This window comes from Cheilinus undulatus, linkage group 8, assembly GCF_018320785.1.
Source record: "Cheilinus undulatus linkage group 8, ASM1832078v1, whole genome shotgun sequence".
Lineage (NCBI taxonomy): Eukaryota > Metazoa > Chordata > Actinopteri > Labriformes > Labridae > Cheilinus > Cheilinus undulatus.
In genome coordinates this window covers 13,202,666-13,229,633 of record NC_054872.1, presented here as the reverse complement: position 1 = coordinate 13,229,633, position 26,968 = coordinate 13,202,666, and the positions used below count along the sequence as shown (strand labels likewise).

At 41.0% G+C, this 26,968-nt stretch overlaps 1 protein-coding gene across 2 annotated transcripts in view; it reads left to right on the top strand.

Annotated features, from left to right (window-relative positions):
• The window catches only part of LOC121513106 (nuclear factor of activated T-cells, cytoplasmic 1-like), a 106,159-nt gene that overhangs the window by 65,470 nt on the left and 13,721 nt on the right, over nt 1–26,968 (top strand). For both annotated transcript variants that reach the window (XM_041792625.1, XM_041792626.1), the window contains exon 9: nt 6,449–7,087. In XM_041792625.1, the coding sequence (XP_041648559.1) occupies nt 6,449–7,087 (639 nt within the window). The remainder of the gene's footprint in view (nt 1–6,448; nt 7,088–26,968) is intronic.

The window sequence follows — 26,968 nt, the reverse complement described above, 5'->3', positions numbered from 1 at the left end:
ACCATGTTTTTAAGTTCTATGGAAAAAAACTGCTTTGACATAGTCAGACATATACCTCATTTATATCTGCATCAAACTTTTGTCACGAGTATTGCTCCCCCATTCTTCATACGACCAGGTCAGGCTGGCAGCATGTTTTGCTGCTTGCTGCTGCAGTGCATGTCCGCTCCAGCATGAGCTGTGACAGCTTTCATACCAGGCGCAAGTGTGTTGGTCATGTCTCTCTGCTGTCAAAGCCTTGCCATCCTTCAGAATTTTTATCTCAGTAAATACAGAGTAGTTTTCTGTACAAACGAAGGGCGTTTCTCCAAAGACATATTGAACTGGGCTTTTACCTTAAAATGCACTGGAAGTGAACTCAAACTGTGTTTATCTTTTCTGTGAGATCAGGTACCAGTGTGGAAACAGAAAGCTTCACATATAGTGGAAGTATAGAGAAAAACTTTTATTAAACTGACATGTGGTTAGCCTGTGGCCTTCATCAGCATCATCAAGAAATAGATTGCAAACACATACTACTAATGTAGGCATATAAATCTGCTACAAGATCAATGTGGCTATTTAATCATGCATGTTTATTTGACTGATAGCCGTACACAGTGCAGAAAAAATAGGTAAGAGGTGTGTTCTCCAGATTGTCTGCACGGGATACGAGTGTATCAGGCGCTTGCAGGCGCAATGCTAAATGCTCAATGTTGCACTCTCTCTGTCTCTTTTCTCTTTTGCTCACTGTCACTCCCTATCTAGAAGTGACCAGGACACAATATGGAAAAAGACCCTTATCTTTCAAGTCCCAAGTTGCCACAAAGACTGTGTTTCAAATTATAATGAAATAAAGATTGATTTACAAAATTGGATTTATGATAATTGGAAATTTATGACAGGGTCATTCAGGTCAACATAAGCAAAGATTAACTTATAATACTGTACAGAACTTTTAGAGATGTTTGGGCCAAAAATTGAGGCTGAAGTAAGATGTGCTGAGTAAGCGGTCTGTGGGCACCGTGGGGCAGGAAAGAGGATTGACACAACCTTGGTTGTGCACTGGATGTTCTTGCTTATTACCAGGGGTATGGAAAAATAATCTGTTGAATAAATATCAGAGTTCACACCTTTAGGGCGGAGTAAGGGGTGGATGTGGTGAGTAAGCACAGCCTAGGGTACTGTCTGTGCGAGTAGTAGGGTTGCCATGAGCCCCTCAAGGTGCTGTGGATGTCCCAAGGGTCTTAAAACTGCCTGTAGTCACCTGGTGTTTTACCAGGAGTGAAAAGGCTTGGACAAAAGAGATGCTTTCCAGCTTGACCTTGGCTGCCCTCAGCCCCCTCTCCAAGTCCTGGGTTGTAGCGTGTTGAACCCCATGATGAGTTCTTAGTGCTACATGGCTGAAAACATGTCTGTGACAAATGGAAACAGGAGAAATGCTAACTACACTGAAGATTCACCTCTACATTACCCAACAGAAAACTATCTGGCAAGGCTATATGGAAGAAGAGAGAGATCAGTATCTCTTAGGCTGCATCTACTCCCTAAAATGAGAAACACCTCCATTATAGCACCTTTGGGAGTAGGAGCTTGACCCAACAATCAGTAGCAGACAGTGACACACTTAGTTATGCATATACACAGAAAGACCAAGCCAAAGGGGCAAACAGTATAACAGCACAAGACATAACAACTCCATCCATAACACTCAAATCCAGCAGCTTTGGGGTTAAAACATGGTTGTATGTCTGTTTTCATATCTAAAGTGATGGATTTTGAATCACTTAAAGCTTTTAGTTTAAAAAAGTATGAAAGTAAAATTATGGCCATCTTAGTAGAGGTACAGCTTTTTAACCTGTTTTTGACATAATATTCCAAATATGGGGCTCAATAAGGTCCAAGCTGTAACACCCTCTTCCAAACTGTCACTAACACTGTTGTATCAGAAAGAAATCACAAAGACCAATTATCGTGATTATAAAACTCAACAAGTAGCATTTCAGAAACATTAAAGGTAAGCCTTTAATGTTTTTCATTTAAAAGAATAGCCACCATAAATGGTGCATATCAGCCAATAATGTAAGATTTTGTGGCATTTTAGTCACTGCATGTAAAGTAAAGTTGCCTTCAGCCATCAGATCAAACTGACATCTGCTGTTGAGATATACCATCAGCAGCATTTGTGGTTTGCTTGTCAAGCTTAAGTGCTTGTCTGGGATGTTGAGATGTACATACAGAACAAATGTCCATGTCTGGCTCCTGGAATGAGCCTCGCTTTTCCAAGTTCCCGTCCAATCATTCTTGCGTGAGAGGGGATGTGACGTGTTGCTCTGCAAATAAGAAACAGTTTTTTACCGACCACATGAAACAACAAACGCCCAAAAAGTGCTGGCACTGACCGGAGCTAGAACCAAGAACTTCTCGGAACCCCTTTATTTTTACAGGCCGTTTGGAGATTCCTCTGTAATATCAAGTTCTATTCTTAACGCAAACGGGTGCCGGCTCCCCCCGCCGCACTGGTTTGTGGTTGAATTTGAAGGGAGGAGAGTCAGAAACGTGTTCTCTGACACATTTAGGAAAAGTTGATGATCCACACATTGTTCTTTTTTTTCTAAATATTTTAACAGTCACGTTTTTCCAAAGAGTGGACTGTCTCAGTCATGTCTTCAGCTCTGGGTTGAGTCAGCTCTACAGTATACTGGGAGAGCAGATTGTCGACACAGCAGGGCATGGTGCACCAGGTACCTTTGAGTTAATGAACTACCACCTGCTCCCTGTTAAATGTCACGGCACATTCATGCCAGTCGATGAAGATGAGATCAGAAACTCAGCAAGAATCACATCTTATATTGGGAATGGTATAGGAATGTCATATCCCAGCCAATATGCATCAGAAACTACAACCATAATTCCAAAAAGTTAGGACACTTAGTAAGTTGTTATTAAAAGTAGAGTGCAATGATTTGCAAATTGCATAAACTCATATTTTATGCACAATAGAAAAAACAACCTATCAAATGTTGAAACTCAGACATTTGACCATTTCATGAGTTTGATGGAAGCAGCATACCTCAAAAACATTGGGACAGGGCAACAAAGGATCGCAAAAGTAAGAGGTAGTGTTGATTAACGGCTGGAGGAGCATTTTGGAACGCATTCAGAAATTATTGTCCATTAACACAGTTCGCCATGCGTAGTAAGTTAAAGCTGTGTCATGCAAAGAAGAAGCCATATATAAACAGGATTTGATTCAGAAACACAGCCATCTTCTCTGGATCAAAGCTCACTTAAAATGGACCAAGTCAAAATGTAAACCTGTTCTGTGGTCATATGAATAAGAAAAATTGAAATTCTTTTTGGAAAAGAATTGCAGACTAAAGAGAAGAGGGACCATCCAGCTTGTTGTCAGCGAACTGTTCTAAAGTCTGTATCTCTGATGGTATGCGGTCGCATTGGTGCCTATGGCATGGGCAGCTTACACATCTGGAAATGTACTATCAATGCTGAAATATATTTAGAGACTTCAGAGCAACATGTGCTCACATGCAGATAACGTCTCTCTCAAGATAGTGCTAAACCACATACCACATCCATAACAACGGCATGGCTTTAAAGTTGGAGAGTCTGGGTGCTGTACTGGCCTGTCTGCTGTCCAGCCCTTTCACCAATAGGATATAAGATTTTGGGGCAACTAGAGTCTTACATCAGACAAGAATGGGACAACGTTCCTCTCCCAAAACTCCAGCAACTGGTCTCCTTACTTCTCAGACATTTACAGACTGTTGTTAAAAGAAGAGAGGATGCTACACAATGGTACATATGGCCCTGTCCCTTCTTTTTTGAGATGTGTTGCTGCTATGAGTTTTTAGTTTCTCAGTTTCAGCATCTGATATGTTGTTTATGCTCTGTTGTGAATCAAATAGATGTGCTAATCGTTGCATGCTGTTTCTCATTACATTTTAAACAGTGCCCCAACTTTTTCTGGAACGGGGTTGTATTTGTTATTGAAATCACCATTACCTAAAGGCTTCTGGTGGAGAGGGTCTCCACCTTTGATAAAATGCATATACAAATAAGCCCTGTTTGTTTTATTTCCCTAATGACATACACCAACCCCAGTGCTACTCTGAGGAAGGATGTGCTCAATGAAAATCCCAGATCAGGCCAGATCAGTTTAACACAAGAGGACAGAAAGGAAACTGCCAGAGATTGGGAGAAAATCATATGCAGAACATCAACTGTCTGTGGGCTGTAACCCACAGGTTGGGAGGAAATAAAAGCCAGCTGAAGTTGGGACTCGCCTGGTGAATCTGTTTTCTCACTGCACATGTGAAGTGGAAAGGAGACACACAGTTGGATCAGACTGGAGGGAGAGCACTGAGGGAAAGTCTCCAAAAACAATTGGTTGGGTTTTTTTTTTTTCCAGCATTTCTAAAAGAAAGTAAGAAAATACGGTTAAGGAGAAAACACCTGTTGATTCCAAAAGAAGTACACAGTATGCCAACAAAGGATAACAATGTCCCATCCCGTCTCAGCTACTTCTGATTCATCCTGTTTCCCTAAATTCAGCTCTCATGTTTGTCAGTCAGAGACAACAGTCTTGTGACTTGTTACATAAAATCCACAATAGGGAACAATTTGCCCCTTTCATCCTCGCAAATTTCTTTGGTGTAGTCATCCCTAACCAGAAGGGCTGGTACAGATCAATACGCTCTGCTCAGTTAAAACTTGACTTTGTATTTCATGTCAAATATTTCAAGTACAGCCTCAAAGCCTTGGTCCTTTGAAGTCTTATGGAGGTGATTTCAGTCAAATCTTGCACACACATACAGGTTTCAAGGATCAATCAAAGCTAATCAATATTTAAGGTTGTTTACTTAAATGAGCGATTTTCTAGGGAAAGGTCAATGTGTTTCAGCTAACAGATAACAAGGCAGTTCTTGATTTGAAGCTGAATACGAAAAAATATCAATTTTGTTTATGTCGTTTCCTCAGGACATGTTGGCTCTGTGGCACTGTGCCATCCATTCACACTTAAGAGAAGCCAGGGAAATAGGAGGAAAGGGACTGTGGATGTTATGTGCACCATGTGCTTTGCACATTATTCCCTAGACTGTGGAGAAAGGCCCGTGAATCATGAGACTCTGTGATGCTCCCCCAGACACCAGACCTGCTCCCTGGGCTCTGGAAGCAGACAGGGCTGACGTAAATGTGCTCCCTGCTCTGGGTTATCATTACAACAGAGCTCAGTGCTCAAGAGGGCAAAGACGGCATTCATGTCCTTTACAATCCTACAAAATAATAACACATTGAAAACAGCCTGGTAGTGCTTCAGAACTTTTATTTTCAGCTTCTGCTGGGACTGCAGCTCAAAGTTTCTGCTGAAATATAAACATACAGTTCGGAAAGAAGCTCTATTCGCTTCGACATGTGTTTGCCTTTGAGTAAATGTCACTTGGAGCACATTTAGCCAAAAACTCTTAATGGTTGGCATCAAACGCTCACCACACCCATTAACACATTTTAACAATGTGTAGAAATAGAAACAGTGTGCCCATTGTGCCTCAGAAGCCTTTGCTATGCATCTGGGTGTCTTAACCCTTCTCTATTAGTTTCATGCTGGTGCAGTGCGTGCACATGTACTTTCATAATAACTCAGCAGTGAGTTTTTTATGTGGTTCCATCGCCATTTCTCAGCCCAGGCTGTGTGTTTCTGCAGAATAGAGAGCTGTTTTCATTGACTACTCTTGACAGTCAACAGGAAGCAAATGTTACCTGTCAGTCAAGGCTAATCAGGAAACAGTGCAGACAATCCGCCCTGGATTAGACTCTAGAAGGGAGGAGGCAAGATGATCAAGTGGGGTCACATCACTCTCCTGCATTAGCTGAGGCCTGAAGCTCCAGAAACCGCAGGCACATCTCTACAGCCTCTTAAGGAGCTCAGGCAGCCTAATCAAAATCAAATCATCTCCTTTTTTCACCCTCCCTTCTATCTTTTGGTCCTGAGAGAAACAATTACTTCTACAGTGCAGAGGAAACCTCCAGGTCCTTGAGCAGCAGCAGCAGCAGCAGCAGCCCGGCACTTTAAAGTAGTCTTTTATTGCATATCAGAGCTGTAGGATAGTCCAACGAAAATAGGTCTTATTCATTATTAGAGCCAGCTGTGGCTTTCCACACTGATGACTCATCCATTTTTCTTTCCCCCCCTATTCTTTTGCTTTTTTCATCGTGTGGTAATGCGGGGTGGCGGGTGGGAGGCCTGAGGGTTTTTCTGTTAGAGGGCTCAGCCAAGTTGACACAGCGCCCAAATCCACTGGTGGTTGTTTGTTTAGATTATGGAGGGTATCGCTGCCGCAATTATGCCTGCTCACTGCTTTACTCAGCCTGACTCGTGCACTCATTGCGCCACGTGGATTCTCTGCACGTTTTTTAATATCTCCACCTTTCTTTCTACTTTTTCCCCCAGTGCCGTTAATAAAGACAGAACCCAGTGATGAATATGATTCCCTGGGCTCCACAAGACTGCCAATGCATTCAAAGCCCTATTACAGCCAGCCCAGGCTCACTCCCATCATGCCTGTTGCTGATCCGGATGCCTGCTTGGTTGGTGGCTATCCCTGCCCGCCTCGTCATGCTGCCATGCCATCATCTCCCAGCTCCAGCCCAACTCTGCATGACTTGTCCCCCGTGGCATACACCAAGTGCCTCCCCAACAGCCCGACCCAAGCGGCACCACCAGGCTCTGTGGTAACCCCAATCCAAGAGACCCCTGGCTGTCCAAACCTCGGCCACTCAGCATCACCAGACCACAGCACTTCTCTTGGTATGCTCCATTCCCAGGGCAGCCCCAATCATCTCAACAGTCCAGGGCCACATGGTTACCATCCAATCTATGCCAACAGCAGTCCCTCATCATCCCCCGTATCCCACCCATCCACCCCTGGAGCGACAGCTGAGAGCCCCTTCGCTCAGACCTACAGTCCCAGTCAAGCCCAGGCAGCTGCCAGCTCGCCCAGCCTGTTACCGGAGGATGCCAGCCCCCCTTCCATGGCCATCACCGTCAAACAGGAGCCCCAGGAACTGGACCAGATGTACCTAGATGATGGTGAGTTATGAGAAGTAAAGTGGACCTAATTGTCAATTTCATTGTTCTTCAAATTCTGGGACACTTTTGGTTTTGTAGATGAATGCTTCTACGACCCAAATTCCCAAAAAGTAGTAAAATGTAAATAAAAAGACAGCAATGATTAGCAAATCTCATAAATCCATATTTTATTCACAATTGAACAAAGAACTTATCAGATGGTGAAACTGAGAATTAGAATTGTCTTGCTGAAATATGCAAGGCCTCCCCTGAAAGAGACATTGTCTGGATGGCAGAATATGTTGCTCTGAATCCTCTATGTACTTTTAGCATTGATGGTGCCTCTCCAGATGTGTAAGCTGCCCACACCATATGCACTAATGTAACCCCCATACCATCAGAGATGCAGGCTTTAGAACTGTGCACTGATAACAAGCTGGATGGTCGCTCTTCTCTTAAATCCAGGACATAGTGTCAGAGGTTTAAAAAGAAATGTAAAATTGTATACATCTGACCACAGAACAGTTTTCCATTTGCTTCAGGCTTCAGAAGGGGATGAATTTCTGAATTGTGTTTTAACAGCTTTAACTCACATTTGTAGGTGGTACAGCAAACCTTTCTGGCAGACAAGAAGTGTTCCTCAGCCAAGGTAGTGATTTCCAGTATAGAATCATGCCTGAATTTAAAGCAATGTCATCTGAAGGCCCAAAGATCACCAACATCTAATTTTGACCTCTGGCCTTGTCCCTGGTACACAGAGATTTCTCCAGATTCTCAAAATCTTTTGATGATATCATGTTGGGATATTCAGTCTTCACAATTTTACACTGGGGAACATTTTTATGAAATGATTCCACAATTTTTAGAAGCTATTGGTTAACCTCTGCCCATCTTTACTTCTGAGAGACTCTGCCTCTCTTGAATGCTCCATTTACACCCAGTCATGTTACTGCCCTGCTCCCCATTAACCTGCTCCACCAGCTGGTTTCCATTTGTACCACTTATATGATATGGGTTTTTGAGATTAACATATAATAATATGGGTTTATAAAATTAAAAAATCATCGCATTTGGTTTTAATTTGCATTTTTCCCAACTTTTTTGGAATTGGCTTTGTTTTGTTTTGTTTTGTTTTATTTTTTTTAGCTCATCATCTAAGCCCATGGTTCTCAACTGTTGGATCGGGATCAAAAGTGGGTCACTGGAACTCTTTCAGTGGGTTGTTGGTTTTCCTTGGTACTCTGAAGACTTTGGGCCAAAGGTTCATGTTGCTGTTACTTTTAGGAGAAATAAAAGGGTAGTTATTGCTGGTTGAAGACAAAAGGAGTAGAAGTGTTAAGTTTGATTTAAAGCTAGCAGTTTAAGAATGTGTGAAATAGGTTTGACTCAAAATCAGTGAAATGTCTCTCTTAGGACAAATTGGACTAAGATGAGTTGTGATGCTACAGAAAAGACACCAAAATAATTTTTTGTACCATCTTAGGTCCAAATTGTGAGTTTTTTTCTTCATAGACATTTGGGGTCTTTTTTCTTTTTTTTATTTAGGTTGTGATTTGTCATCATAAAGATGGGGCGGTGGCTGTGGCTATACTAGTTGAATGCTATTGATCTAAGCCAAACGAGCTGTTAAGGCATCACATTAAATGTTTTTAACACCTTCTGCTTATCTGGTACCCCCACACGTAGCCGCTCCCTGCTGCACCTCTCAGTATTTCCTGATGAAACTGCAGGAACACATCTACGTCACATCTGTATAATTTTAGACCCGGCACATTTATTTGCTTTCCAGTGTGATGTGCCGTCCAGCTCGTGTTGTCCGAGTGGCTGCTTTAGCTGAAAACACTAAATTGCCTTGATGGGATTTTGAAACAATCTGTCAAAACATCAGAGTGCCGAGGTCGGCCGGGTTGCAGCAGAACAAAAACAGTGGCACACGCGTAGCCAACCAAACTGTTGACACAAGGACTAATGAAGGAAGCAAAACAATGGGTAGGGGTTTCCTGAACAGAACCATTTTTCCCCCCATCTTTCTGGGAGGGATGCTGAAAGGATGGAGGTAGAGGCTTTGTTTTCCCGTTTTTTCCCCATGGAGTCGACACCATGCAGCTGTCGTCATCAGGGGAGGCTGTGGGGTCACCAGTCTCCCTGTGGCAATGAAACCAGTCACACCCTGAGGGACCATATGGTCGAGTTTATTGCCTCTTGTGTCCATCACACATTATGCCTCTAAGGTCACCAACCTGTTATCTGTGTTAGCAGAGGCTCCCCTTGTTGTTATGATATATATTCATAGAGCACATGGATGGCACGGCGCCAGGTTGAGATTTTAAAATCCCCCTGCATCCTAAGGAAGGTGGGAGGAAGACAACCTTACATTGAATATCTCCCTTCCTGTGGACCTGTTGTTCAGTTAACTCATGTGTATTTGTGCGAGTGTATGCAAACTTCACTCAACAGCTTTGGGAGAAGGGTGATAGGCATGAGGGGACCTGGGGAGTTTTGCTGTGGAACTGTAATTGAGTTGAATTGTGGTTGTCAGCGTATCTGTCAGCCCTGATGAGTCCCATTAGTCTTCAGCTCATAAACAGACAACATGGAGACAAGGGGCATGTCTGTCTGTTATCAGCACTATAAATGGATATTTAATCTACAACTTTCCTTCTTTTTTTTCTTTCTTTTCTATAAACTATGGCGGATGTTCTGGAAATCTAATTTGAAGCAACAGTACAGTGCAGTTTTTAATAGTCATAGCATGAAGAAGCTTTCATTTCAGCATTGATTGAATAAAGTGAAACTATAGCTGTATTTAGCATTTTATAATAAGGTTGGAAAAGGATCCTGTTACACCAACAGTATGAAGATAATCTAAAAGTAAAAAGCATATTGAGGGGAAATCGTGTAACCTTGTTTTTCTTACCCACTACTCCATCCTCTGTCACTTTAGCTGGCTCAATCTCTCCAACCGGGTGGCCAAATGTATTCATCCAGTGATTACAGCTGCATTAGCCACGCACAGGAATGCGTATTGATTGACCAAGGACAGCGAGGCAGCCCCTTCAACAACCTCAATGTGCTACCGTTTTGCATCACCTAACGTCTGTGCAAGCGCCTGTGGTGAGCTCCTGGAGTCCCTGTAAGTGTGCGGTGGTAACAGCATACTCCAAAGGTATCTACTGCTCCCAGGCCCAACCCAGTCCCAAACCCCTCAAATGAGCCCTGAGCTAAAATAAATAAGATCGGAAGGCGGCTCACGGGGCGTCCCGCTCCCCGTCTGCACGCATTACCACCGTATGTTAGCGAGCTGAGCGCTCCATTAGAGAGGGAAGACAAGCGGATGACCTCATCACAGCAGCAGTGATTTAACGCTAGCCATGCAGAGTAGCGTTCCTCCCCAGCAATTGGGGGGCCGGTGATTTGGAGTCTGTGGGAGCACATTTGATCTTCCCCAAGAGTGGGGTGCCTCCCACGCTCCAACGCTGAGGCCTCCAGCTCCCATCAACCTGAGGAAATGTGTCTCTGTGGCCAGGCGCAGGTTTTAGGCAGCCCCAGAGAAATCACTCAACTTATCAACGGTGAGCTACTGCACCATGAGGAGCTTGGTTAGTACGGAGGGAGTCTGAGATGTAAACCCCCCTGACTCCCATTCACACAGTCTCTATTGTAATCTGCTAAACTTTTCCCTCTGCTGTGATAGACGCTTGCTAACTACAGTGTAAGACATGAGGCAATTATTCTTTTACCAGCAGTAAGGACACAAATTCAGTCTGCAGCTTGATCTACTTTCAAGAATCCATTTTCCCTCTGTACTTTGCTGCTTCTCACCTGCTTCAGTCTTACTCCTTACTCTAGTATTAACCTCAGATCAGCACAATTCAGAGGATGAAACATCCAATTTTAGCTGGAGGACATGTTGCATAGTTGAGTCACAGTCGTAAACAATGCTTGGTGGGATTCACATAAAAGAAAGTCAGACATTCGAGACTTACTCATGTACCGCCATATTTTACAAGACATGAGTGAGAGAAACATGCAAGTCAAATGACCTCAGTGTATACAAGAATAGAATTTATGAAACACATTCTGCAGCATCACGTTTTTGGCTTATAATGAGGCCAGAAAAAGAAAAGCGTAAATGGTGGCAATCTTTGTCTTCTCAAGGAGCGACCCTGCTGACATCATTTCCCCTAAACAAACATGCCTGTCTTCATTCACACACATGATCTCAAACTTTGAGCACAATCCTAGACTATGTAACCTGATTGCATGACCTTAAATTGGACCTCTATTGATGCTCCTGCTGTGGTTATGTGTAGGGATGTAAAGGTATACAGTCAAAAGATTGAAAACAACACCCTTAGTTCAGTCAGGGCCAGTTTGCCAAGAAACACACATGATTTGCGGCTATAAATGTTTCTATATTAGCTGTGATTAATTAGCACTTATGCTGTTATTTATGTTTGGCAGTGAGGCTGTTCTGAGATCCCCCTACCTTCCATGAACCCGTGTGGTAAGCATTAAACAGGAACAGCACCCGGTCCTGTTCTTCCTATGCCAATAAGGAAAGCATAAGGCGGGAGAGAAGCAGCAAAAACCCAGAGCAGAGGAGGAGCTGGGGTGGAGGAGGGTTGCAGTGCAGCTTGCAGAGTGTAGCCAGGGAAGAGCAGTTTAAATAAGGCAGCCTGAGTGCGATTGGCCAATAGTGTGCTTAGAGCAAATCAACTGGCCATCAGCTAATGAGGGTGTGCATGAGATCAGCTGATCTCAATTATGGCTGTGCTTGACTCTGTCGACCTGAACTAGCTATATGCTCGATTGGTCTGCAACAGAACTACTTGTCCATTAAACATCCATCACCCATTATTTGACCTCACTGATGTTTACAAACAGCACTGATCAAGAGCAATTAATAAACCAGAGAAATTGAACGCCTTCTTAATCACACAAAGAGAACATGATCACCATGGGGTGATGATACATCACATCCGAAATTGTTTCAGAGCTGATCGCTCTGTCCTTAAACTGTAACTTTCCAAAGCTGGTGGATTTGTCAGATTCCATGTCCGTCATCAGGCAAATTCATGGGGTAAATTTCACCTGCATGGCAGTGTAAGAGATGTATGACAATTTTAAACGTCTAGATTTATTTGAAAAAATTTTAACAACACCAGGTGCAACACAATAAAGTTATAGTAAAAGCCAAAGGCGGACAGCGTTTAAAATTTTATTAACATTGAGATAGAAATGATTGAAGAACAGCCTTTTGCAATTTTGCATGATGGTGGCTCTATTATGCTACAGTAATTCTCTACTGCCAAGATGTGCACAGACACAACAAATAGATCAAAGACAGCAGCACAGTTTGGCAGTATTTTGATGGAAAATGGATAAAAGGTTGTATGCACGCTAAGTTGAAGCAATGCATTCAGCATAGACGTAGACTTTAGTTTGCAAGTAAGATGGGATCCTAGCAATAGCAGCACTGCTAATGTTAGCCGAAATCTGCAAACCCACATTTCACATTGTCTACCAGCTAATACTTTGACCCCATTTTGAATAATCAGTGCTTGGTTGTAACCATTGTCTGGGTGTTTTTTGCTTTAGATAAGTAAATACACTTAAATTTTGAGATCAACTGGACTTTGAATTGGCCTTCTAGGAACCTTCTAGTCTTGTGCTTGTGTGTGGGTTTAGATAAAATATAGTGTGCTGGCTGTGGCGAGGTGTGTGTTCCTGTGTGGCTGCTGCCGTGTGTCCTGTCTCATTAGCTGCTGCTGTGATGGGTGATATCATGAAATGCAGCTGAATGCAGCACACAGCAAATAAACGAAAGCTAATCAGAGGGCCAGATTCCTACCAGCTGCCTCTCTGAGAACAGAGGGCCCTTATTCTCCAAAAATAAGAAAAACAGAGTGCAACGCAGCCGCTGCTGATTTCTGACGTTTGACATGTGTGCTCTGATTGCCTCGTGTTGCAGGGTAGTTTTCCTTGTGATTGTTTCCTCCTTAATTCCAGGTTTGTGCATTTGAAACTCCTCGGCTTGTTTTCTCAAACTGAAAACAGAATTGTTGTCGGTCCTCTTTTCCTTCCCTCCCTCTGGCATTAAAAAAAGCCTTCTAACCTTCCAGAGGATCTCCGTCCGCCACCAAAGCTTCTGAAGGCAACTCCAGGCTTTCCTCATGGAAACTTTTACACATCCTGGCAAGCTGCCCAGACCCCAGGACTCCGCAAAACCCCTAATGATGATTGAGAGCGGGTCCGCACCACGCTGAAAACATGCTGAGTCGCTAACGTTGGAGTGTGCCGCAAGGCTGGCTATGGGATCAGAGGGGGCAGAAGAGAGAGAGGATTTAGGGGGGTTAAGGGTGTTCATTAAAGTGTCTAATGGGACTCACTAAAGCAGCGCTGCTCCTGTATGTTTAGACAGTATGTATTTGTGTGTATGTGTCTCTCTGGAAGCACTGTAAGAGCCAGTGACAGCCCCAGGCTTTCACAACACTCCACCTCTGACCCGCTGGCCTTTTGGGAGCAGGTCAATCTCCAGCTAATAGTGCAGAGAACGACGCTGTCTTGTGGTTAAGTGCAATGTCAAGACCGTAGTCTCCTCTAAGACATAGTGATATTGACAGGTGCAAGACAAAGGGTGATGGCTTTTCTATTATTTATGAATACAAAGAGGATGTGGATTTAAATTTGTTGTCTTGTCCTCTCTGTGGTCTTGCACTAAGAACCTTGCGTTCCTGGAAGTCCTTGACTTGTTGAGGTAAAAGAGAAAGTTTGTGTTTTTCTTTAGGAATTTCATAGAGAGAAAAATTACTGAGTGGCTAAACTCAAGGCTGGAAATTGAGAGTAATTCACCACTAAGACTGCGATCAGCAACTACACTTATGGGATCAGCAATAGTTAAAATTAAACTTTGCTTCATTGTGATGAAACCCATTACATTTACAATGCAAATCGAGCTGCATTGGCTCGTTTTAGTCATTTTCTGATATTACAGACTTCATCAAGTTTGACAGGGTGTGTTTAGTGGTAAATCTAAAAAACATATCTTAACTGGTTGTGGTGGGGGTTTTCAATGATGTGAACAGAAAAGCCTGGTAAAATGTTTTTGCCATTTCTTACTTAATGCTTCAAAAACTTGAACAGGGATAAGCATAGCCAAAATTGTTAAAGAATAAGAATTAATGGTACCATAGGGGCACAAATTTGGAAAGTTAACACCACCCTTTTGCTTGTTTTTTAGATGTTTTTTATTCTTATTTTTAAGCCTTTATTTCTATGGAACTATGGACAGAGAGTGACGTAAATGACATGTAGGAAAGCAGTCACATTGTATGCCGTTCTTAGAGGGGCAAAATTAACCAGTTTTTAATATATCCGGTGTTTCACACACAATGACAATGCCCGGGCAGACCACATGCACTGATTTAAGCTTCTTGTGCCCTTATCTCAACATTTTTCTGCAGCTTCTTACATACAGTATTATCTTCTACTCATGAACTCTTGGACATTGGGAACCACTCTCCTTGAACAGTGCAGAATCCACTCCTTTGGACTTCATTTGCACAGATTTTACAGAGGTATTCTCAAAAGACTTGAAGAAATGTGTGCAGGTACCTTTATAAACACAGAAAGTTTGAGTCAGATTGGACCATGCACAGCTGAGTTATAAAAGAATTACTGTTTTTGAAAACATACATGAACTTGAAGGCTCGCCACACCCTTTAACTAATGAGAAAGTCAAGAACAAATTATTTTCATCAGTGTCTTGTCTAGCAGTACGTGAAAGCACAAGATGATCGGATGAACGCCCTTTAAGAAGTTTGAAAAGATATGACCTTCTAGAATTGGTCAAAATTACCCAATTTTGGCTAATTTATTCACAACGGCAGATTTCCTGTTAGAGTTAGATACATAGTCCCAGTACATTTTTTTAGACCTCCCCAAGCCGCATTTGCGTACAGATTTCCAGAAATCTGTGGCAAAGTTGAATGAGGAATCTTTAACTTTGAAAACTGTTAGAAGGCTCTAATGAGGCATTTTGTAATGGGTGTATAAGACCAGAAAAAAAACATCTAATTTTCTCAAGGCCGGACATGCCTTTAAATTCATTAGGCCCTCAAAAATCCATCCAGTCATGGAAGAAACAGAACTGGATGATCTAAGCAATTACAAATAGGTCTCCTACCACTTCCTGTGATATAAAAGAAGTTGAATGTGAATAAGTGAATAAGTTACAAAATGAGGATATTTTTTCGAAAGCAGTTGTCTTCTTTTGTATCGATTTTATGCCACGTTTGTTAATGGCCTAGTGAGTACAATTGTGCAAAACCTCCGCTATCACTTACTAGTGCAATAGTAGGGGTCCCCAATCGGTGGCACTCAGTTTGGGAACCCCTGCCTTAGAATAATAGTTGCAATACAGAACCTAATCAACCTAATCATCTGGTTACGGTCTAAGACAACTAGCTTGAGCTGGCAGTGGTGCAGCAAAAGGAAGTTGGAGGAGTTGAGACCTGGATGGAGGGCTGGAATGACGATCTGGTGTCTGCCAGTGTTGGCACGACATGAGGGAATCAGAGGGGTAGAGACTCTGTGTTGGGGGATGTCTCCTTGTCAAACTTAGTACCTAGCCCCCCTTTGATTCCCGTATTAAGACAGAGAGAAAGTAGAAATTAAGGGGGATCAAAGTGGACCATTTCAAAAGGCAAGTGCTGGTGTTTGAGTTTCTTTATACAACATACTGTTGATAAAAACTGTCAAAATAGCAGGAAAAAAAAAATAAAATAAAAAGAAGGCAGGGTGAGATGACCATCTCTAGTGTCCAAGTACAGTGTCATTCTGTTTGAAAATGAAAATAGACCCTTTTCATATGGATTTGCTCAAGTTATTCACAAATTTGGCTTTGCGTGTGCTTTCTTTCAGGGAACTGATAGTTTTAAAACAGAAAATTTGACATTATTTGTCTCTGTCGACCTATTCCAGCATGGGACATTGACTGTTATGCAATCAAGCTTTGCTGCTCCAGCTTCTCTTTTAGATCAAACCTTTTACATGACCAAGTATTGTTTCCTGCATTAAGCTTTGGTGTATGTTAAAAGAGCATAGGGCAGCAAAATATTTGTCAAATTATTCATCGTTCTGCGTCTACCAGAACTCATAGACCGTACTGAGGTCTTCACTGATAATGAGGAACACCCTGTCCATTAGGTGGAAGCCTACTGGATTACCTTCAAATGTTCTGTTTCCTTTTACATCTCTTGTCTTTATCTCATTGGCTGAACTTAAAAGCCTGTAGATTTCTGTTTGTTATCAAGTTTTATTCTTTTAGCCCAGAAGAATGAAACCAGGACATGTTATAAACACTAGTGTCCCAATTGCTTCCAGTTTAGCAAATACTTGATTCTAAGTGGTCACATATGACTGGGACAATTGGGTCATGGTATTACCGCTTTCATTTTCAGAGTTTTTAACAAAGCCATTGGACATATTATTACATTTGATAAGTAACTGCAATAATTCAGTCCATTCATAACAGCAGAGTACTAGCTTTTTTTGTGTGCATGTGCAAGCCAGAGGATCTGGTCTGGTTTCAGTCGCTCCGTCATAATATCCAGAGTCACTGAGAAAGAATGTGTCTGCTGAAAAACTGCTGCTAAATTATCTAAACAAATTGGGTTTCCTTCATGTCTGGGATCTGATACACGCACACATGTAGATCCAAGAATATGATTCTGATTTTTTACGGGTTTCAAGTTTGTTTTGCTCAAGCTTCAGAAATGTGTGATGAACATATCCTACTTTAAGAATCTATTTTTGTTGTTTCTGCTATTTCAAGCTCTCCATAGCTTCAATGGCTCTGCATCGTTATCAGAATTGACTTCACTGAAGTATACCATCAAGTATGGCACAGTAAAAACTCACAGACATGCTTCCTTCTCCAGACGAGCCTATTCATTAGAGCTATATTCCCTCAGTGTACCATACGTCATGCATTTCTTACAGTTTCTCCTGATGCAGCAGTTTGCAGGCTCGGTTTATGTGGCTCACATTCTGAGGTTTAGGAAACACGCGTTGAAAAAGCCACCGAGCCACACGGATCACAGCGGGTCAGGACTCAGACAGGGCCTGTGGCTTGGCTGGAACCTTCCTGTGTACATCTGTGATTATAGAGCTACCACCTCATGCCAGACACTCTCATTACTGAATCATTAAGAGCTATATGTCATTGGTGGTGACTGCTCTGACAGAGGGATCACTCAGAAAGCTTCATTTCCTTTAAAGCTTTGGGCTATCTTTGCCTTTGTGGAGGTTGGTCAAAAGTATTTGTGGATCATGCAGGATTTAGATCTCTTAACAATAAGGGTCAGAATTACAAACCTAATGGAAAGATAATAAGAGGTCATTTTGCTGGATTACAAATGCTAGATACTTAGTTGAAAGATAAATACATTTTTGAGCTGGGATAGCTTTTAGAAATAAAATGACACAAAAATATACATTTACCACTTTTTAACCCCTTTTCACCATTTTTGGGCATACTTCCAGCCAATTTTGCCACATTTTGACCATGTTCTGCCCATCTTTGCCACTTATAACCAAGTTTAAGACACTTTTCACAGTTTTTTCATCTTTCAACCATTTTTTTGGACCAAATGTTCTCCACTATTTAACCCCCTTTCACCACTTTTCTGCCAAAATTTTTCCCTAATAACCCATTTTGCCACTTCCTAACCCCTCTCTCCTGCCAATTTTGCATTTTTGTTTCCTTAAAACCCTGTTTTGCCACATTTTTAACCATTTTGTTGACTGTTTTTTGCCAGTTTAACCCAATTTTTGCTTCATTTGACCATTTTTTTTTACTTCTTTTACTCATATTTGACACTTTTTGCCCATATTTGTCACTTTTAGCCCATTTTTGCCACTTTCCAAGCCCTTTTTCCAGCTCCTTTGGCTTTTCAGTTATTCCCCTAGTTTGCCAATTTTTAAAACCAATTTTTACCCATATTTTTATCTCTTTTAAACCATTTTTTTCAACTTTTTTGACCCATTTACACCAATTTTTCTGCCAATTTCTGACTCTTTCAACCCATCATTGCCAATTATTCAACTTTTCTTCCCTTAAAGTTGTATCAGTTTCTTCTGATTTATTTTCTGGCATTGAGATGTTTGCACATTATATCTTAGTTATGAAGTCTGACATTTCTGTCCAAATGTTGTAATTCAGTTTGCCCATTCACAGTGTCAACATTACCAAAAAAAGTCATTCTGTTTTAAAAGAGGATTTTAACATTTTTAAAAAGGCAAAATTGCTCGACTGCATAAAAACAAACAAACAAACAAAAAATTTGCTGCTTTGATCAGTGTTGTTATTATTAAGGTTAAAAAAATCTGGCTATCACAGCTTAACTCTACAATGGACCATGATTCTGCTGCCATCCATGGGCCCCCAGTTTACAGGACTCCAAAAAGATCTCTCTTTTATCTCCTCTTATTGGGGGCCTTGGGTAGAAGTTAGAGTTATTACTAATGTAAAAAACACTCAAAGTGACTGCCATGGCCTTTCTAGTGTTTAGTCTTCCAAAATGATCTGATGAATTTCATGTTTTTATTTTCATTTTTAAAAGAACTTTCTGTAATCACCACAAACACAGCAGTACTATTATAAAAGCCGTTCCTCTGTGGAGATAATTGATGCCTCTGAAAACACGGCAAGCACAGTAAGTTACAGAGACCATAAATTTGACAGATATTTTCTGCTGGCAGTAAAAATATGAGCACATGGAAAACTCATATAGTCCAGCCACATAGAAAACAAAAAAACAAGCAAATAGGATTTACAGGAGCGCTGATTTATCTCTTTTTTGGATCCTCTATGAGGACATCACGGGTGAGGATGAGCCTTTTGATGTCATCTCTGGAGCTTGCGGGGTGCCTTTAGGACACTTAGTGGTCACAGACAGTTAAACATAATAAGACTCCCTGCTCGCAGTGTTTTGGTTAGTATTTTAGGGATGTAAATACCAGCGTCATCAGTAAACAGGAGCAGGCCTCAGTCCCAGAGCACTTAATAACAGCTCCCCATCTGAAATCTGTTAGCTTGGTGAAATAGTATCCTGTAGCGATGGATGTCAACAGAAAAGTCTGATCCAGCCGGGTGGGATGGGGAAAGCCGTTGGGTTTTGCAACTCTTGGCAGAGTTTACTGTCTCCTTCTTGTAGATATCTCAGAAAGGAGGTGAAGATGGAAAGTACAAAAAAGGGTAAAACACTGATACAGATATAAACTTTGAACAGTGAGAGTCCCAGTAGAATGTGTCACAAGACTATAAACCTGATACAGATGTCCTTAGTTTGAGTGTGACCATCCATTAACAACATTAAATACAACCATAAAACTTGTAAATCTGTCTAAAATGATTAAACGATTAAAATCAAGTCATTTTCAATCAATGTGTTTTTAAAAATAACAGCAGAAAAGAGCATCTGTCTTCTTTTTCCATATCTGTGGTCAGGGCTGATTGGCCTAAATAGAAGGGACAGCCACAAGTCATGAGACTTACTTTAGTGTTTTGAGATTTTGGGGTCAGGAGATTCTCATCATGTCCTCACATCCAGGAATATTCAGCGAGCATGAGAAAAAGCAGGTCAGCCATAGAAATGAAGGAGACACAGACAGACAGATAGACTTAGAGAAAGAGAGGAAAATCTGAGGTGGAAGAAAGTAGCATGCAATCTTGGTGATTTTCCCTGGCAGCTTCTCCCACTGCCCCTGTTCTCTTCACGCACACGCACATAGACACGCACTCCCTCAAACAGGGACACTCTGTGCTCCTTCTGCTGCTTCAAATGTTCAAACTTAAACACTGAAAGTCAAAGGAAGAAAAACACTGGCAAAGTTAAAGATCACGTTTTCTTCCTCTCCCACCAGCCCACTCACAGTGCAGAGACTTTCAGAGCAGTGGGTGAATGGGTTTACTTCAGGGAGGGGAGTCATCATAACCACTGAACTGTAAGTGTCCTACTGTTGACATATGACCCATGGCAGTTATAAACCTCAACGGGTCCCCGGACTCTCCTGATTGTACTCGAATGAGCTCAAATCCTCTGAAAACAACATGCTAACAAATTGGGAAATCCTTTAACGCTCACTAAGCCGTTTTTATAGGGAGAGGAATTGAGAGATTAAACGATGAAATTACACTCAAACCTCACATCAACATCAGCAGCTCAAGACAGGCCAGGGTGCTTTTAAATAACTGCTGTGCTGTGTTTAGCACCATTTAGGTTAATTCAGCGTAATGTTATAGCATCATACATCCACTTAAACCATTATGTAGCAAATCTCCTCAGTATACTAACACGTCTTTATTATAGCATACATCACCCATTCCAGCACAGGCCTTTGGCTTCACTTACTGTATGAAATGATATTTGCATATTTTAACTAAAATAATATCATACTCACAATATAGTTCCTATCATGATATGATACAATACGTTATGATACAAAGGAAATGATACAATAGAATAAAAAGGATGCCAAACAATACGTTACAGAATAAAACAAAAGGATATAACATGATATGGTATGATATGGTAAAACAGGATATGATATGGTATGATACAATACATTATGATACAGTACTATATGGTACAAAAGGATATGATATGATACTCTACATTATAGTATAGTAATGTACAATAGGATACAATTTGGTACTATACAGTACAAAGGGTATGATACAAAAGAAAATGATACAGTGGAATAAAAAAGGATGCCAAACAATACAGTACAGTATGATACAAAAGGATACAGTATGATACGGTAAAATGTCATATGGTGCATTACAATATGTTATCATACAGTACAATATGGTACAATGGGATAAGATATGATATGAGAAAACAGTACGATAAGATACGATACGTTACAATACCGTATTGCAAAGTAGGACACAATATGGTATGATACCATACAATACGATACAATATGGTACAATAAGATACAACGCAGTGCAATACAATACAGGATACACTACCATAGGATATGATATGCATATGATACAATATGGTACAATACAATACGATATGATACGATATGGTATGATACAGGACAATACAGTGGAATATGATATGATAATATGATATGGCATGATATGGTACGATACGATACTAATGATACAATATGGTACTATACAGTAGGATATGATATGATATAATCAGAAAAAATTCAATCGAACATGATACAATTAGATACAAACTTAACATCACAATACGACATGACAGGATGCAATGTTATACAAAAGGATTGAAGAGGAAATTTATAATTATGATGCAAAAAGATAAGAAGACATAAGATAAGATACACTTAATGTTCATTTGAGGTTATTTTTTTCTCAAACTGCTGCACAGATTTATCTGCCAACACAGCAACAGATTTGAACAGGTTTTGACAACCACCTTTGGTCATTTACCGTGTATGACCCCAACTCTTCCATCCCATTTTCTGACTATCCACTGTCCTGTCTCCTCCTCTCAATTAAGGCATGTGAAATCCAGAAATAATCTTAAATAATCTGATTATCTACCCCCCCTTTTTTTCGGGGGGGGGGTAGCCTAGTGGTACAAAGGTTATTACAGAAAAAGAAAAAAAAAAGACTTAATGGATAGATAACAGGCAATGAATACCTTTATTTTCCAGGTTGTAACACATCCCTGTGTAACAGTTTTAAGTGTTTATGTAAACTTCTTGAACTATTTATATTTGGATAAACACAAGAGGCATGTGCTCAATTAAAAAGAGAACCATTTTGGCAAAGAAATCCTAAACCCAACTTTGCCCTTTATATTGGCTCCCACCACTGAACTGTGCAGACTGAAGGACAGGAAAATGCACTTCACAAGGACCATCTAGTGAGAACCTCCCCTCACTGGTGTTTCATTCAGTAAGTCCAACAGTACTTCAGGAGCTCTTGCATCCCAGAGCCACCAATGTTATGCTTGCTCTCACCGTCCACGGATATCTACCGACCTCCTCCACTTGGCCATCACAGCTTAAACAGTCTTGCCACCCTCAACAGACCTAGGCTCTGTATGCAAGCTTTAGGTAGTGACAGTGCTGATACCAACAACCCTAGGCCATGGTCAGTAATGGCCCCACAAGCAAAACACAGCAGGAGTCCCAGAGCAAGCATCACCTATAAAAAAGAACAGCAAAGACAGTGCAAGAGAAAGTAGGAAAACACAGAGAAAAGTCTGAAGAGAGAGTTTAGAAAGAGGACAGAGGGAAAGGAGTCATGGTATGGTGACAGGGTAGTGCTGATCCTGGTCCAATGAGTTTTTATTAAATATTAAAATAGTGAATTTATAAATGTGTCTTATTATAGATTGGTTTGTATTGAATGTTAAACACACAGCCTGTGCGTCTGTTATATTCCTTACATCCACATGACCTTCTGTTCCTATAGACAAGACAATTCTTTCTCCTCATGCTGTAAATCAGCCATGTCAAATGTCTAGGGGGCTTGAGTTGGAAACATCAGCTCCTAAATGCTGCATGAATGAGAATGTCACGTACATTTTAATTAAATCAGTTAGATTTACTGCATCATGGACTAAAATGGCAGGCTCTTGTTTCTGTTAAGGTAGTTAAGTGGCAGGTTCACTCCCCGAGCCCCGGCGCCTGTAAAATCGGCGTGATTTGAAACATTAAAACAGAAGCAGGTGAAAATGTGGTTCAGTGATTTACAGGTGACAGCGAATGTCTCTGTCTCACCTCACATGTCTCTTCATGCAGACTGAAAACAATACACTCTCCAGATGGATGAAGATCTGTCCGTCTGTGAAAATCAAAGCGAGGAGGGTCGAGGGTGTTGGAAAGGAGATAAGTGAAACATTTGCCAAAAGTACCTATGAACTTCCTCTGATGGTCTACTGGAATCAGTCCACGATGTGCCCTGATGTGACCTCCTCCTCTCTGTCTTTGAATCCTCACAGGTGCTGAAGATTTAAAGTTGTAGGGCTTCTCTTTGGGTCAACGACAGAGCTTTAATCTGATCAAACTCTGCTTCAGTGTAGAGTCCGATTACTTGAACTCAGCTGGATGTTTCAAAGAGAAAAGCCATATTTTTATGCACTGTAGGATCTAGCTTGTCTAGAAAAGGCCTCTCTTTGACTCATCTAAAGGCTGGATCAGTGAAAATGTTATATTCATTAGTGTGTGCTTTACAAAAATGCAAAATATACAGTGCCTATAAAAAGTTTTCACTCCTTTAGATGTTTTACCCTATTACTGATTTTATAAATCAATCATGGTTAATATAATTTGGCTTTTTTGCAAAACTGGGCAAGCTCTGTCAGGTTGCACAGGGATAGGGTGTAAACAGCCCTTTTCAAGTGGAGCCACAAATTCTCTATTGGATTTGAGGTCTGGTCTTTGACTCAGCCACTCCAGAACATTCACCTTGTTGTCTTTAAACATTTCTGTGTAGCTTTCGCTGCTGGAAATAAATCTTCTCCCAAGCCATAGTTCTCTTGCAGACTGAATAACATTTTCCTCCAGGATTTTTCTGTTTTGCCGCTTTCACTTTACCCCTTTACCTTTATAAACCATCTAAGGCTGTCTGCCGAGAAGCATCCCCTCAGGATGATGCTGCCACCACCATGCTTCACAGGGGTGATGGTGAGTTTGTAGTGATGTGCAGTATTTTGCAGTCATGTCTGATGGTAAAAAAGCACAATTTTTGTCTCATCAGACCAAAGAATTTTCTTCCATGTAAATATGGAGTCTCCCACATGCTTTTTGGCAAACTCTAGCCCAGATTTGATGAGTTTTCTTCAACAGTGGCTTCTCATTGCTACTTCCCTATAAAGCTTAAACTGGTGAAGAACTTGGACAACAGTTGTATGCAGAGTCTCTCCCATCTCAATTGCTGAGGCTTGTAACTCCTTCAGAGTAGTCATAGGTGTCTCTCACTTGTCTCTTTCTTGCATGGTCTTGCACAACAGATTCACACATTTGCCATATTCCTTCCATTGCTTGATGCAGGATTTAACTGAAGTTTTTAATAACCTTTATGTCTGAGTTACTTGGAGTGTTCTTTTGTCTTTATGGTGTAATGGTTTCCAGGAATACGGACTAACCAGTGACTGAACCTCCCAGACACAGGTATCTTTATACTACAATCACTTGAGACACATTCACTGCACTCAGGTGATCCCCATTTCACTAATTATGAGACGAATAGCACCAGTTGACTGGACCTCTGTTAAATTGTCAGTCAACTTTAAAAGGGTTAAACATTTACACAGTCACTTATTTTACATTACATATTTTTGATTAATTACAATACTTTGTAGAAATAGTTATTCACTTTGACATTTAAGAGGGTTTTTTTGGTCGACTGATTTATAAAATCAATTAAAGGGTCAAACAGCCACGGGGGATGAATACTTTCATAGGCACTGTAACACTTGAATGAACAATAGGACTGCCTTGGCTTTTCTGATTTGCTGTGGTTTTGCTATTTGAACAGAGAAAAACAAGACAAATATAAGTCTAAAAAAAACTAGTAGAGACAGTTGTTTTAAAGCAGTTATAGTTTGCAAATAAGATCAGAGCAGACAGTTAATCAGAGGCCAGGCTGTGCAGATTCTGACAAGAAGTCACGCACATTAAAAAACAGGAAGGAGCCTCACTGAGCCATCTGCCTGTGATGGATGATGAACAATAAAGCTTACACTGAGGTAAGTCTTTTGGACACTGCGAAGCCGACATCTCAGTGTATAAATAAAAGAAAACAATTCTGAATCCCACGTAACAACTGACAGGCAACAGGTGATTTAAAGAAGCCGCATACAAACGCAGCCATAAATCGTATTATACGCAGGTGCACGGCCAAATTCCCACTCAGACGACTGCGGGCCACTGAACTATGATTGTTTCAATATGCCTGTGTTTTTTCACTGTGTGCCATTTTAAAAACCATTGAAATCTCCAGCCATCTGCATCAGCCCAGGTCTGAGCATACGTTTCTAATTCTGAATCAATCACACAGAGTTTATCAGATGACTGAGTTATTTTACCATAAACCCACTGGTAATGAGCCATGCAAAGGGTTTGACTCTGTCTCCTTTCATATCTCAATCTCTAAGATGTGTGTTTCACTCAGTTTGCCGTATTTTCAAGCTTTAGTGTTTGCTTTATGCACTGATGCTTCACTTGCAGCGTCAAACTAAGCTTTTGATTTCTCACAGTCCTGAGTAAACAACACACATTAATGTCAGAATCTCTTTAGAGTCTGACTTTCATGTTTGCTTTGATAAGCTCTTTGTTGTGGTATTTTACAGCTGTGGCTATATTTAAACTGCAAAAATCAACAGTGAGAGCTTCATATTGAAAGCATCATTTTGCTGCTTTGCTTTTGAGCCTTTACTCTGCTCTTGTTGCTGTGTTGAGCCCAGAGTGTGGGCGAGTCTGTGGTGTTATTTCTTTTCCTGTTGACAAAAAACACTCTTTATACAAATCTGAAGAGCTCATAAGACATTTGTGTATCTGAAACCACACACTTAGAATACTCAAAGCCAAGGGGAGAGCTTTCTGGAGCCTAGCCAAATGGGGGCCCAGTGACATCAGAAAAATTATGGTCTATTGTCAAGATAACCTGTGATAACCATAGTTTACCTTGTATATAACCCCTCTTTTTAATTTATGCTATAGGACAGTAAAGCCGTCTTTGAAATTCAGACACCTTTTCTGAAAACATGAGCGTTTTTGCTGTTACCATGGTGTGGTGCATTGACTAAACCATCTGGAAAGTAATGCCAGACGTCATAGCTAAGCATGATCTGCACAAACATTATGGTGCTAGTGAATAAAGTAGGCATAACTGAAATATCTCCAAATGAAAATTGGCGAAGTGGGGTTCAAGTGGCAAAAACAAGATGCGAAAATGGGTTTTGAAAGGACAGAAGCATCAAAAAAGTCAAGAAAATAGTGAAAAGTGGTTAAAAAGTGGCAAAAATGGGTCACAATTGGCAGAAATTAGTTCAAAATGGAAAAATCGTAAAAAAAATGGGTATAAATAGTGACGAAAAAGGGTTAAGAAGTTAATTGAATGGAGGGCCCATTTTCTGGGTTTTTTCAGGGGCCCAGCCAACTGATTGACAGTTGTCCTCCTTGGTGGTGTCTCCAGTCTGAGTTGGGCGGTAAACAGGTGTTAATACTGCCACGGTAAAAGTTTTTTGACAGGGAATGGATTTCTGCTACACCGTCATCACCGGTTTAAATGCCTATGATGTGCTGTGCTGCACCTGCAAGGCATATCCGCTCCAACAGCTGGCAGAGCGAGTGATTTGTGATGGACAGTACGTGTAGCTCTAGCTCTAGCTCTATCAAAGGCTTGTTTTAAGGGAAGAAGGGGGTAATAACACTTGAATTTTTATCGAAAAGCATTATCTCTTTTTAATTTTGTAATGCCACGGTATAATACCGTTACCGTCAAAGGCAAGAAAAATACTGTGATCTGATTTTTAGGCCATATCGCCCAGGCCTAGTCTGAGCTACATTGAACAAGCAAGCACCTAGCTAGCTCAGCTGTCAGAATGTTGAAACTACATAGTAGTGTTATAATTTATGAAGCTACGTGTTTATCTAAGCATTTTTTCACTATATAGAAAACATAACACTATTTTACAGTATATTTCCACTCTGCTTGTTGGCTAGCTGATGAGCACTGGCCTTTGATAGACTGAAGAGCCACAATGCATTGTGGGGCAGTTTAGAATGACAGGTGAGCTCCGGTATGATCTAGTATACATCCAGGGTCTTTGCGTACAAAATATGAAACTGGAATGCAACACATATTCAATTTGACTTCATACTTGGCATGAACGCAGCATT